The 13,877-nt window shown below is 42.0% G+C and overlaps 1 protein-coding gene across 2 annotated transcripts in view; it reads left to right on the forward strand.

Annotated features, from left to right (window-relative positions):
- Positions 1–13,195, forward strand: part of arhgap21b (Rho GTPase activating protein 21b) — a 43,320-nt gene extending 30,125 nt beyond the window's left edge. The window contains exons 9-24 of one of the 2 annotated variants that reach the window (XM_062428480.1): positions 1,968–2,114; positions 2,379–2,481; positions 2,611–2,656; positions 3,237–3,362; positions 3,464–3,763; positions 4,893–4,954; positions 5,079–5,221; positions 5,321–5,463; positions 5,731–5,889; positions 6,001–6,079; positions 6,190–6,263; positions 6,377–6,466; positions 6,584–6,751; positions 6,905–7,010; positions 9,977–10,008; positions 10,133–13,195. In XM_062428480.1, coding sequence (XP_062284464.1) covers positions 1,968–2,114; positions 2,379–2,481; positions 2,611–2,656; positions 3,237–3,362; positions 3,464–3,763; positions 4,893–4,954; positions 5,079–5,221; positions 5,321–5,463; positions 5,731–5,889; positions 6,001–6,079; positions 6,190–6,263; positions 6,377–6,466; positions 6,584–6,751; positions 6,905–7,010; positions 9,977–10,008; positions 10,133–11,701 — 3,347 coding nt within the window. In that variant the 3' untranslated portion in view covers positions 11,702–13,195. The remainder of the gene's footprint in view (positions 1–1,967; positions 2,115–2,378; positions 2,482–2,610; positions 2,657–3,236; positions 3,363–3,463; positions 3,764–4,892; positions 4,955–5,078; positions 5,222–5,320; positions 5,464–5,730; positions 5,890–6,000; positions 6,080–6,189; positions 6,264–6,376; positions 6,467–6,583; positions 6,752–6,904; positions 7,011–9,976; positions 10,009–10,132) is intronic. The other variant, XM_062428481.1, reaches the window with a different exon arrangement.
- Positions 13,196–13,877: the final 682 nt, after the last annotated feature.

Here is a 13,877-nt window from a genome sequence, read left to right on the forward strand (position 1 = left end):
ATGAAAACCTTTTTTACCCCTAGGAGTACTTGACATCCTTAAAGTATCTACAAATGTATTGAACGTGGAACACCAACAAATTAATTATTGACAAATATTAAATATCCATCAGCCACATAATGTGCCTCTAATGGCATAAGTGCACTGTTTAATCCAGGAAGTGCAAGTATTGATTTTGAAAGTTAAAGCAGCAGGAGACTCCATTTGACAGATGAGTGAGAGATGATGAAGAGTTGATGCTTCTTATCATCATCATGGCCATACAGAAGATATTGAAGACATAGCATATCTTTAATATTTTAATCATTTTAATTATTTAATACATGGTTTTATGTTGTTACTGCTTCTAGCCTTTTTTTCTCTTTTTTTTTCAAGTGTTTTTTTGTTTTGTTTTGTTCTGTTGTTCCTGTGCGTGTGGAGGCTGGAGCAATGCCTTCAGCTGTGGGTTAGTGCAAGTGTGAGTAAACGTGTCTGTAGGCCCAAGCCTGTCTGAGCTCATTTTGTCAGTTGTTGAGTATTTTAAGTCGAACCGTATCTTAATTCTAGGTATTTGGTCCTCTCTTCAAACATGCTTGCTTAAAGATCGGGTTTTGAATCATGGGAATAAATGTTGTGGTCCATGCACTGTTGGTTGTTGAGTTGGCCTGACAAGCCAGGTGCAAAGTAGGCAGTGCCAGTGATGGTGAAGCAACACCACCCTTCAGGGAGTGGTGCCCTGGCTCAGGAGAACAGTGTCCTGATTGAGCAGACCGCTGGGTCATCATCATCGGCCTGTTTGAAAGGTCACTGGTCCAGGTCTTAGTCATGTGGGATTAACCTTTGCTCCAATTACTCAAAACACCATTTTATTTATCTAGCCCACAGACACATCTTATATCTGTTCATTTATTTTGCTGTGTATACAGAGTACACCCTGCTTGTTGCTTAGAATACATTTCACAGAGCTCAGATTTGACCTCATGGCCACAAAGTCTTTTTTTTAGTGTGTCTTCATTGGAAGATGTGTCCAATGAATAGCGTCCTTTGTAGTGTGAACTTCTAGAAACCTTTTTCAGTTGCCTTATGTAAGACCCGTTAGAAGGAAATGTACTGATCCATCAAAGACAGTGAGAATGATTGAGTCTGCTGTAGTTGATGATGGGACAGACAGTGAACTTGTCCTGACCTTTTCATTATGGTCCTGGTGAAAGTTTGGACTGTAGGACTCTGAACTCGGTGGTGTTACTCTGGCCGGTGAAGGGTCTGTTTGGAGTGTGAGAGTTAGACCTGCACCTGAAGAAACCAGACCTGTTTCAATGTATTTTTGTGTCTTATGCAAAAGTGCACTCACTGCAACAAAAGTTGGTCCTTTGGGTTTGTTATGGACTTGGATTTATGCTGAATGGATTAGAAATGAATGATCATGTGATATTTTGGAGAGAATAAAGAAGAAAGATTGAAGTTGGCAGAATTTTACTTTAGCTCCCTTTTAACAGGCCGCTTCTTCTACATGGTGACATCCTTTTTCCTTTGCCCCGTTTCAAAGTTGGGTACATGCTGGAACTAGGACAGTTGCTTTTAAATTTAGCTCCAAAAGCCCCTCGGCTGCAGAGAGCAGCTTTGTACTCTGAGCTGTTTCAGGCTTGAAGTGCCCGGAGTGGGCGGTACACATGAGTCAAGAACTTCCTTCTTTCTCAGAAAAACCTGTCAAAAGGTGATCTGTTCCCACTCTCAGCTGTGTTTTGACATGTTAGCGATGGGAGTCACAGAGGTGTTTTTAATTTTGCGTGAATCCCACAGATGATTGTTGATGAAGTTGTTTTTGTTTCATAAAGATATCCTAAGATATGGAACATAAATATTATGGTGTGTTATGTGTTTGATGAAATAACATACACATAACAGACCTGCCTAAGTATTCACGTAGTTTGAAAAAAAAGTTGGATTTAAACTCTGTGCTCACACTAAATGTGTTGTTTTCATCACAGATGAGCCAGTTAGCCCCAGTGTCGACCGGGAAGCGGCTCCTATTCCACCTTCGGCTGTGATATCTGTTGCACCATCAATAACGACAGGTCCCTCCAGTCCAGGCTCACCATGCCCTCCCATTCGTCGACAGCTGTCACATGACCAAGGTAAAGGGCACTGGGTTTGTTGGGTTATGGTTGTCAGTCAAGGCTTGGCTGTTAAAAGCTTGTATTCTCCACTAATCAGGATTGTCGTATTTTCTTTAGATCATATCAATTAATTTTAACTCTAGCTCCTCAGATTTTCATTTATTTAGTATTTATTAGAGTATTTAGTTACTCTTTAAAATCATCTTATCACAGGACGCCTACCTTCACATGCTCAGTTAATACAGGTGAATCATCATCATATTGTGTTAAACAATTTTTTAGAATCCCTAAGAAGTGCTTTGCTGGAGTCTGAAACAGCCAGCCAAACAGAGCGGTCCAAATCCTACGACGAGGGTCTAGATAACTACCAGGAGGAGGGAAGAGGGTAAGTGCAGACTGTTAATACGTCATTGCTCTTGTTTTCCACTTATTTGTGTCGGCTTATGTATCAGTCTGACCTTCTGCTCCTTCATCTTTCTCCATTTTTCTCACTCTTGTTGTTCTCTTTTACTAGACGTTCTTCCAGTAAGCATATGCCCAGTCTCAGGGGTCTGAGGAAGGTGAGTAAATATTGGATTAATCCCAACACACCACCAAACATCATGTGATATTAGTCCTTTATTTTGTGGCCTGGTACATACTGTCACAAAAGTTGCACATTTAAATATTTTTCCATACTTTATGAAGAGTCTTTTTTTCTAAATTTATAGAGCCAACCACTCGGCCTGAAATAGAAATGTGGTCCAGTTTTGTTTTTAGCATGACTGAGAGAGTGAACACTATTACATAATAAATGAAAAACTCCAGCAGGGCTTTACACTGGCACTGCCAAAGGCACATTTTTATAATGCATGTCAACTTAGTGTGGATTCATCTTACTTCTATACTGTAAAATGTGGTTACAGATAACTTAAAAAGGGTAAATAAGGGCTAAATGTATAACTTGGCATGTCAGTTATAGTCAAACAGGCTTTGATGCTTCATAAATGTTGTTGGCATCCTTGGGAAGTGTTTTGAGGCACAAATGTTTCATTGGGATGTAGTCATCTCCTTCTCTCACTCTCTCCATGTTCCCTGTCATTCTGCTGTCACTTATCTAATGAAGGAAATAAATGGCATGTTATGTATTCACACTTGCAGGCTCTGGATGGTAATAAATCAGCTGCGGATTCTGGATCTCGAAGGGACTCCTCTTCAGATATCTTTGCTGATTCGTCCAAAGAGGGCTTCCTTAACTTTAGGCAACTTAATACGGAAAAAAATAAGGTATGCCAGTAAACTCGTGTTTTTAGTGAACAGTCATAAATATTAGGTGTGTCAAAGCATTTAAATAAGCCCTCTTCTGTCTTATCTCTCTGCCTCTGTAGCGTGTTGGTGGAGGAATGAGATCATGGAAGCAGATGTATGCAGTTTTACAAGGGCACACCCTGACCTTCTACAGAGACAGGAAAGATGCTCTGTCTCATGCTTCCTCGCAATCTGACGAGGACCCTCTGCGAATCAGTATCAAGGCCTGTCTGATTGACATATCCTACAGCGATACAAGACGCAAGAATGTGCTACGACTAACCACCTCGGATTGTAAGTACTTGTTCCAGGCAGAAGGGCGGGACGACATGCTGACCTGGATCAGAGTCATTCAGGAAAACAGTAACCTTGATGAAGAGGTGAGTTTTGGAAGGAGTTAGGTTGTGTTATTAACTGTGTCGCCAAGTTAAGAAGACTGACACATGACAAGTTAGATGTGGTTCACACATTTGTCAGGAAATTGCCAAAATGACAACGGCAGTGTGTGTTGCAATCATGTCTTCCAGTAAAATTTCATAAAGGCAGAGCAGCACCAGTGATCAGTTGTTGAGGAACAACAAGACAGTTTAAACTAGACTGCACCATAAAAAAATACACACTCATCAGCAACAAACTCTACCAAAGTCTACATGTATACAAAAAAAGGAAGTGTCACAGGAAACTAGTTTTACCTGGGCAGAACAAAAAAAAAAAAAACACAGATGGCATTTCTCACGGTGTAAGTGGAAAATTCCATTTCAAACTGAGGACCAGTCAGTAAATTGCCTTTCAGCAAGACCTTGTTAACTGTATCTTCTGGTAATAATTCATTTTGGTATCTGGCAGCACATGATTAGGTAGGGTCACGTATTATAGTGAGACTGCTCAGTTACTATCTGCATAGACCATTTTTATCACTGACCAAAAACATTTGAATCAAATCAGTCAGTGGAATATATCTGTAATGCAGAGTTTTCTCTCTGTCTGTAATAGTTTTTGTGCTTTTAAATCATATTGTGCTAACCTCTTATCAAACTGTATGCTGACAACATGATAGATTTTTTAAAGATTTTCTTGTAGCTTTGAGTGTTTAGGCTATATGGCAGACTTCACTTTTTTGGACTTGATGGTGAAATTGATGCTGTTCTACATTCACTCTTTGGGTCAGAATATGGTTCAGCAATGAAGCAAAATGTTGTCATTTGTGTCATTTCATCAGTTATTTATCTGCCTGCAGTTTGCCTACAGTGTTTCATCTTCAGCCTATTAGTCATCTGACTACTTCTTGATTGCCACATAGTAAAAGTTTTAGATTTGCAGTTGTTGTTATTATAAATGACATTTTAGGGATTTGCATTTATGTATCGCTGACTTAGAACATCCTGTTTAGAAAATGATTTTGTTGGAATTACAAGAAATCACCAACAAATCCCATTAACAGTTTCTGAAAGTTTTAACCTTTCTTTGTGTGTTTATACTGTCCTTACTGTACTTCTGCTGTCATTTCAGAATGCTGCTGTAACAAGTCAGGACTTGATCAGTCTAAAGATCAAAGAGTACAACATGATGAGGTATAAAGTACTCTTTATTGCCGCCTGGGGCTCATCCGCAGTACTCAGCCACATATCAATCCATCGTATCTATATGCCAAACTAATTTAATTTTTTTGCTTTTAAAACTTTTCATTTGGATCAGTGCACCCAGCAGCAGGTCTGAACCTTCCCCCAAAACCTCCCGTCAATCCCTCAGCATCAAACAAGCCTTCCTGGGTAAAACAGACAGCAGGATCCACAGCCCTCACTCACCTAAAACAGGAGAGGAGCGGAGGGCACTGAAAGGTAAGAACATTTCCAACTCTGGTGCAGTATCATTTAAAAAAATAAAAACCAAAATGTTAAATGGCTTATTTATATATTTATGTGTGTATACTATGTCAGATGACTCCAGTCCACCAAGGGACAGAGCTGCTTGGAAAATTGGGATTGCTGGGATTATGAGGAAGCCCTTTGAAAAAAAGACTCCAACTAGTGGCATATTTGGGGTACGGCTTGATGACTGCCCACCTGCACAGACTAACAGAGTAAGTCTCAATCTCTCTTCAAGTTTCTCAGAGAAAAGTAGTTAAACATAAGACAAAACAGAATATGTGAGTAAATCTTGCTTCCATGCACATAAAATATTGATTTTGCATCATCTTGTCAGCCATGATGGTCACTAATTCCTGCTGGGCTAACTCTAACTGCTGTGCTCATTTACACAGTGTGTAGGCAGGTCTGTGTTTAATTCTCAGATGTAAAATAATCAATGATTTGTCTTATCGAATGTTTTCCTGCTTTATGTTGTGCAGTTTGTTCCTATGATCGTGGAGTTGTGCTGCAAAGTGGTGGAGGAAAGAGGTCTTGAGTACACAGGGATCTACAGGGTCCCAGGGAACAATGCTGCCATCTCCAGCTTGCAGGAGGAGCTCAACAGCAAAGGCATGGCTGACATCGACCTCCAGGAAGATGTGAGTGACTCACACACTGGTTGATTTTTTAGTTTTTTTGTTGAGTGATTACATTTTTACTTAAAGGATTGTTTTAACATAATGTTGTCTTGATCTTTTACTTCTCTGCAGAAATGGCGGGACCTTAATGTCATCAGTAGTTTACTAAAGTCCTTTTTCCGAAAACTTCCAGAACCTCTGTTTACAAATGGTAAGATCTTGTAAATGCACTGAAAGTCCAAACATAAACTGGAGTGAAGTTTATGTATGAATCTTCCTTTTTTCACAGCAAAGTTAAAAAGTTTGGGTTGTATTCAACAGAAAAATACGGCGATTTTATTGAAGCCAACAGAACAGAAGACTCCATTGAGAGACTAAAGGAGCTCAAGAGGCTGGTGAGTGAAAACCTGTGCACCACTTTCTTAAATCTTAAGAGAAGTATGTGAATAGTATTACCAGTAGTATTACTGTAACATTGAAACTGTCCTTTTTTTGGTCATTTTTGCAGATCCAGGAATTACCTGATCATCACTTTGAAACTCTAAAATTCCTTTGTGCTCACCTCAAGAAGGTTTCTGACAACTGTGAAAAGAACAAGGTAGGACAGCAGACAGGATCAGTCAGTGTTAATGTATTTAAGAAGCAACTTCCAATCCAGTTTCCCTTTTAAGGATTCATCAAATTAATTGGATTTGTCTTAACTTTATCTGTTTAGATGGAGCCTCGTAACCTGGCGATTGTTTTTGGGCCAACGCTGGTGAGAACTTCTGAGGACAACATGACCAACATGGTTAATCACATGCCAGACCAGTGCAAAATAGTTGAAAACCTGATCCAACAGCATGACTGGTTTTTCACAGACGACGGTGATGAAGACCCTGTTGTATGTGGCACTCCCCCATCTTTTTGACTTTTGAAAGCTTCCTTTTTTCGGTTGCTGTGGTTGTTTCCCTGTATCATCTGTGTTCACTCACTTACAATTTCTATTTGCTGTCTTTTCTCTTCCAACATCTGTTTTCCTTGCGCGCGGCTCCAGACCACAGCTGAGCAGGAAAGCACAGTGCAATCTCAGCCTGTGCCCAATATTGACCACTTGCTCTCCAACATCGGGCGGACTACATGCTCGCCGGGCGAAGTCTCAGGTAACTCACCGGGATTTCTCTCTCAGGGACTCGGCACTCAAGCATCACCACAGCTAATATTTTGCCCTGGCAGCAATATTATATTTCATTACTATCACTACAGTAGATTTAAGTGTGAAATATATGTGGTTTGTAAGATTTACGCAGTGTCTCAGCTATTAATGTTAAGATAAAGAACATCATGCCTGTTTTCCATAATTTAAAATGCTATGAGCTAAACCAAGTCTACCGATTTTATGTTTCTGTTAACGCAAGCTTTTTCAGTAATTTTTCAATGAATACATTTTGTGGATCGACCATTGGAAAATTGTTGAAAAATACCTTGCAGTATGTCAAGCCTTTTTTATATTTATTTATTTACTTTTGGATTAAAGTCTGTTTTGTTTTGCTGTTGATGTTTTTTTGCCCAAATAGATAAAATTGTCCTCAAGTTTTATTTTCGTTCATTTCTTTGCCTTACTCTTTATTTTTTCTTGCTCAAGTCATTTTTTTTTCACTCCCTGTGCTTTACCTGTTTTGAGACGACGACTCCTTTTCTTTCAGTTCTTTTCTTCCCCTCCTCCTCGTCTCACATAATCCCGGCATGTTCTTTCCCAAAGAAAATCTAACGAACAAAAAGAAACAATGGAAGTGTTAACCCTTCTGACCTCTGCCCTTCTGTGTGTAGTGTGTTGTTTTTCTCCCTTATCCCTGTCCAGCACTCACACATGACCTAATCTTGACACAGGCCAAGTGGGCGGCGTCTATCACTCGATGATGTCACTGATGGACTCTGTTTTGTCAGTGATGGACAGCTGGGACTGTAGGAAGAAGGACGAGTGTTGTGCCCAGTGTAGCTGCCTAGTCTGCAGAAACCCGCAGCTCTTTTAAATTTGGGCGAAAGGAGGAAAAAAGATAAAAAAGAAAGAAAGAGAAGTCGATGTTTGTCATTTTTCCTGTGGTGTGCACGTCTCATATTTAAACCAATACCCTAAATTGAGGGGATACAGAGCGTTGCTGCTGTACTTTCTCTGAAAGCCCTTCTGCTGTCTCTTGTTGTCTCTTAAGCTGATCGCAAGGACAAGTAGCATGGTACGGTCAACCTCAGGTTCTCTCCCGGTCATGTGGCATAATCTGTCATGATGTTTTAGGGTGGGGTCGTAGTGGTGGGACTGAGCTGGATGTTCCCCCAGCACACATTTGTTTACACACAAACAAACCCACACAAACAACCGATAAGTACCTTATGTAGATGTTTTTGTACTTAAATAGCAGTGGATGGGACTCCAAGCAGGTAGTTGTAGCGGAATTTGCTGCGACAGGTAGTTTTTTGTTTCTTTTTTTTTTTGCCTTAGGTGCCTCCTCTTGTGTTCTTTTTGTTTGTTTTGTTGTTTGTAATGTCCCTATTTCAAAATCTGTCTTTATTTAACATTAAAAACATCACATTGTCAACTACAGACACATAGTCCCTCATTCCCTACTGTTACATACTGTAAAACACCCACATTAATCACTAACATGTCCCTCACCCTGGCTTCCCATCAGAACCCTGCTATATACACATACACACAGTTTGAACCAAAATTAGATACTTAATAGCCCATTTCCACCACAGGAACTTAATCAGGAACTCAGGAACCATTTCAGGAACTCTACCTGACAATAATTACTTGCTCTGCCGTAGTTTCTGGTGCTCAAAAAAGTCCTTGCTTTTTTGACACTTTCTGATGACTTTAAGTGGACCCTGGAACTATTGAAGCCAGATTTGTAGTGATGAACGTCACTAGTTGATCAACCTTCCGGCTTGTACAACTTGCATACAACAATATTAGGATGAGGGCCGGACATTTCTTCTAATGTTTGACATTTTAAAAAAAAAGAAAAAAAAAAAGTAATATTGTCTCAAGAGATAATGGCCTGAGAGCAGAAATGAATGAAACAAAACCTAATTAGCTTATTGTGTCGCCATGGTTATGCGGTAAATCAGAAATGTATAACCATAAGATATTAGGTAGATTGTCTTCATTTGAGACAGGTGCTCTGGAGTTTTCAGACTACATCCACTTCTTCAGATCTCCTACATTCATTACCGTCATTTAAATATCAACGGCAAAACAAAAACCCCATTGGTCTAATTTGTCTAATTTATATGGTTGTACAGAGTCAATGGAAATATAAACAGGAGTGCTTAAAGGAGACTTTTAGTGACTGAATTTACTTCCTGTAGCTCCGATGTTCCTGGAACCATTTGGTGGGAAAGGACTATTACTTTACTTTGCTTATCTTTGTTAGCTGTAGTTTGCGTGTTTTCTCCTTTTTGAACAGTGAGATAAGAAAGTTTTGTGAACTCTTTGTTTTACCTTTTATGTTGGGAATGACAGGCTACATGTTAAAGGGCACCGCAGGAGTTAATCTAGCTTGGAGTAAGAGCAATCTTTCCGTTATACAAAGGCTTGCCTGCGCCAGCTGTATCAACCACGACACACACTCACTGATCTGTTCAGCTCAGGCCCCTTAAAGTCAGAGCGAGCTCATCACTCCCTCTCCTCTGTGATGTCTTTTGAGTTGGGAAAGAATGCCTACAGCTGGTTGGTGGCTACATGTGATGCTCCGTGACTGGCGTGTTTGTCCGTGATGTGCCGTCATTCCATCGTTACATGAGCATGAGCTGCTTTGTATGTTTTGGTTTACTGCCGGGTTTTCACTTGCTTTCCTCTCATCCCTCATCTCAAGGCGTCCTCTGCCGCTTTCGTCACGTTTCCATGTACTGCTAAGTGTGGTTACTCGTCGTCCTCCTCCTATCTCTCTAACTCTGAGCTGCGTCATCTGCTTTCATCCAGCTGCTCTCATTGTACTCATCATGTCTGTCAGTTTCACTCTGAGCAAACGTTCAATCTGCCTTCTCTCGCTTTCTCTTGTAGACTGTTTTCTGAATGTCACAGGTGGCTGACGGTTGGTTACTAATGACATTTCTCTCTTTGATACAGATTCAGCATGTAGTGACTCCTCCAAATCAAAGGTAATGTCCTGCAAGTTTCATTTTCTTTCTCACAAAGTTTTCATTCCTGTTTTTTGCCGTTTGAATGCTCTTTGGTCTTTCATCTTTCATTTAGTCTATAAATCCTGTTTTGGTTCTATATCAGCAGGGCTTGTGGGGGTCAGGGAAGGATCAGTGTAGCAAAGAGATGCTGCGCTCCTCCTTCTTCGTCAGCCGCAAACGCAAGAAGCCCAAGGACAAAGTTCATCCCAGCAGCTCAGATGATGACCTGGATGCTGTGTTCCCCAAGAAGGAGCTCCCAGAGGAGAGCCAGCAGCAGCCTTTGTGGTCTCCAGGTAGCCGGACCGAGGAGGAGGGGGACACCAGTGAAGCCAGTGAGAAAGAGAAGCACCGGAACAGCTCGGAGGAACAGCTCAACAAAACCAACGGGAAAGAGTCCCTCTCTAGTAGCCTAATGTCACAGCCCTCCCTGCCTCCCCAACACCTTTCCTCCACCCTTCAGTCCGGCTCCCCGTACGCCTCGCCTCCCCATTCCCCAAGCCTCAGCTACCGCATGCCGATGACTCACCAGTCTTCCCTATCAGACCCGCCCTCCAACTATGACGACACAGTGTCAGACCTCGGTACGATGAACAGCACCAGCTCTCAGGCTTCAGTGCCCAGAGTGAGGCGTGGCAGGACGGTGGCCCTGGGACCAGAAGCGGGCCCCAGCGGGCTGGGGGCAGAAGTTTGCTCCATCACCTCCGACTACTCCACCACATCATCCATGACATTCCTGACCGGAGCTGAGCTCAGCACCCTCAGTCCTGAAGTGCAGTCTGTGGCCGAGAGCAGGGGTGGAGATGATGCGGATGACGAGCGCAGCGAGCTCATCAGTGAGGGAAGGCCAATGGAGACAGACAGTGAGAGTGATCTGTCGGTGTTCACTGTCGGGAACGACAGAGCAACGGAGCAGCGAGAACTGCAGGAGGCTCCACGGCCCCTCCCCTCCCACAGACTCATCGAATGTGATACACTGTCAAGAAAGAAAGCTGCTCAACAGAAAACTGACAGCGAGTCTTCACTGGACGGCGCTCGCAGTGACAAAGAATCCAACAGACTGTCACGTGTTTTGGGGTCGGTTAAGGGTCGTTCCACTGGTAGCCTCAGCTCCTCGTCTCGTAGCGAGCTGGATAAGACGGAGCCAGCGTGGAAGCTGAAGATCACAGACCGGCTGAAGGTACGTCTGCGAACGTCAGTGGATGACATGTTCGGCGTCGGCAGCCAGAGGAGCCGGTCCCCTGAGGGCCGCAGTAAGAAGAAGAACATCAGACGCAGACACACGATGGGCGGCCAGAGGGATTTTGCCGAGCTGTCTGTTTTGGGAGACTGGCAGCAGGGCGGTATCGGTTCAGGTTCTCGGTCTGAGCTGTCAGCCGTGGACCGGCTGAAGCCCAAGTGCAGCTCTCAGGACTTCTCCATTGGGGACTGGATTGCCCGCGAGCGCCATCGCACCAGCAACCCTGAGGTTAGCCTGGACTTCTCTGAACAACAGGGGGGGCTGTGCAGCACAAACCTCGGAGCCTCATCCTCTTCTGAACTGCCACATCGTCCAGCTGAGGTGTTAAATGGGGACGTCGCCCAGAGTAAAAATCTGAGCCTTTCGGCCACCGCTCACCCACATAAACTCGCTAGTTCCCAGGTGGTCCATTCGCGCTTCTATCAGTACCTGTGAGATGTGTTGGAGGTGTGTGACTGTTTGTTCTCTGTCTGTGAGATGTGTACGTACTTGGGAGTCTGTTAGTGTAATGTCTGTCGTGTGACCAATGTTAGTGAATGAGCATGTTGTACAAAAAACACATCTGGAGTGTGTCTGTAACTGGTGTGTGTGCCTGTGAAAAGAGAATTACTGCACACCAGGATCGTTGATCTTGCTTGTGTATAAGGCATGGAACAAAAGTTGTTCATACACTTTCTTTTTTTTAATGACAAATGACTCTGGGATGCCTCAGGAAGGGGGATTCCTCCATCCTAATACAGATCCCGTTATGCTAAAGATTGAGAGGACCTGCGGCTCGTGAAACCATGAGCCTGTGAAGTACAGTATGTGCAAGGAAGTGTGGACCTTAAAATTCGAGTTAAGATTGTTAAAAGGATTAGCGAAGGCTTTAAGGATGAACTGACTTGTAGGATGAATAGGAAGTAGTAAAAAAAGTACAGAATTTTAGTATTGCAGAGGAACTATTTTTGTGTAAAGAAAGTTACGATGTTCAGAAGTCAGCGAGTCTCTCAGTAACCAAATGAAGAATGTACAGACATGCTTGCTGTAATACAGACTAAAAGCTTTAGATGCTTGTGTTTCATTCTAAAGTGTACATATCCCTATTTTTCTGTGTACTTGAATTTTGTTTTTGGCACAGCCTGTGTGTGTGGACTGCCTACAAAAGGGGCTTCTCCAAAGGTACAAAGGTGACAAGGAGACACTGGACTTATGCAAATGGAGGAAAGAAAAAAAAGAGTTGTTATTCATCCCAGTTACATGATTTAGAGAGCAGTGAACAACGTCCCTCTGATGCAAATGTTAATGCTGTGTTTTAGTGTTTATGGTTCACACATCTGTTAGTAACTGGTTAAAGATCGCAAAGTGGGTAAAAAAAAAAGTTGGAAGAAGAAAATGTGTAATCAAATCAGAAAATCATGTTTCTTCACAATAGGAAGTGCCTCACAATGAAATGTTAAGGGTGCCATATAATATTGTCTTTGTTGAGATACACGAAGATGTTACTGTGAATGACATTTTTATTGTTGACTCTCAGTCATTCGACAGGTTCTGTAACAAAATGCCGAGCTTCCATTCCTTAGGCATTCCACTCTGGTCTTAACATGTTTTATACTTTACTTTTTTTTCTGTTTTTCATTTTTGATTTTAACAGAACTTGAATTTTAAATATTTCTTGTAAAATAAGTAACTTAATGTACATATAAATGCCATGTTTTAGCTGCTTTACTTTTCATTTCCATCAGATTGCAGGATTAAGTTCAGTATTGTGAGATGATGATGATGATGATGATGCTCACGAGGCCTGTGTGGATGTTGTGGGCAGTTTGCTCCCTGCATGAGGAGACACGTCATTGAGCTGGACCATTTGTACCAATGCTGTGTTCCTCTGATTGAGAGAGGAGTGCACAGACTCCTGAAACACTGGAAATAAATTTTGTCAATGGCAAATGTTGATGTTTGTTTGTCTTGCACCATATCGTAGGAAAGCACCACAGGATCATATTGATTTGAATCTCTTAAATAACTGAATCCGTAACTGTGAAATCGAACCACTTGAAAGAACTTTCTGGAAGTTTGAAAGAGGAGACCATCAAACCACATTAATTCTGTTAGTTAAAAATTCTAATGCCATAAAATCTGGTGGTTAAATATCAAATGTATTCTGGCGTGCAGGTGGTCGAGTGGTTATAGCGCATGCCACATACACAGTTGACCCTGGTTCAAATCCCAGCCAGAGGACCTTTAATGAATGTCACATCTCCCCTCTCTCCCATGATTTCCTGACTCTCCACTGTTAATAAAGGTGTCTATGCCTGAAAAAAAAAAACTTATGTATTCAGTAGCGGTGGCATTTCACAATAGACCCTTTTACAAGTGACAGGAGGAAAAGCACAGGTGAAAGTAATAAAATTAACACGGCTGAATTCCACTGATCTGATCCTGGTGCTGCACCTGCGTGCTCTGCCACGGTTCACTGGGACTCTTAAATATACCAGCACTTTGTTCATTTGACAAGTAACACCTGCGCTGTTTCTTCTTTGTCAAAGTCAAAATATCTGCTGTGGAAAAAAGGCCCGTTAGGAATTCACTTGTGTAGAAAATTTAAATCAGTGTGGCCTTTTTCCTGCAG

The sequence above is a fragment of the Scomber scombrus genome, chromosome 11 (genome assembly GCF_963691925.1).
Source record: "Scomber scombrus chromosome 11, fScoSco1.1, whole genome shotgun sequence".
NCBI classification, from domain to species: Eukaryota; Metazoa; Chordata; class Actinopteri; order Scombriformes; family Scombridae; genus Scomber; species Scomber scombrus.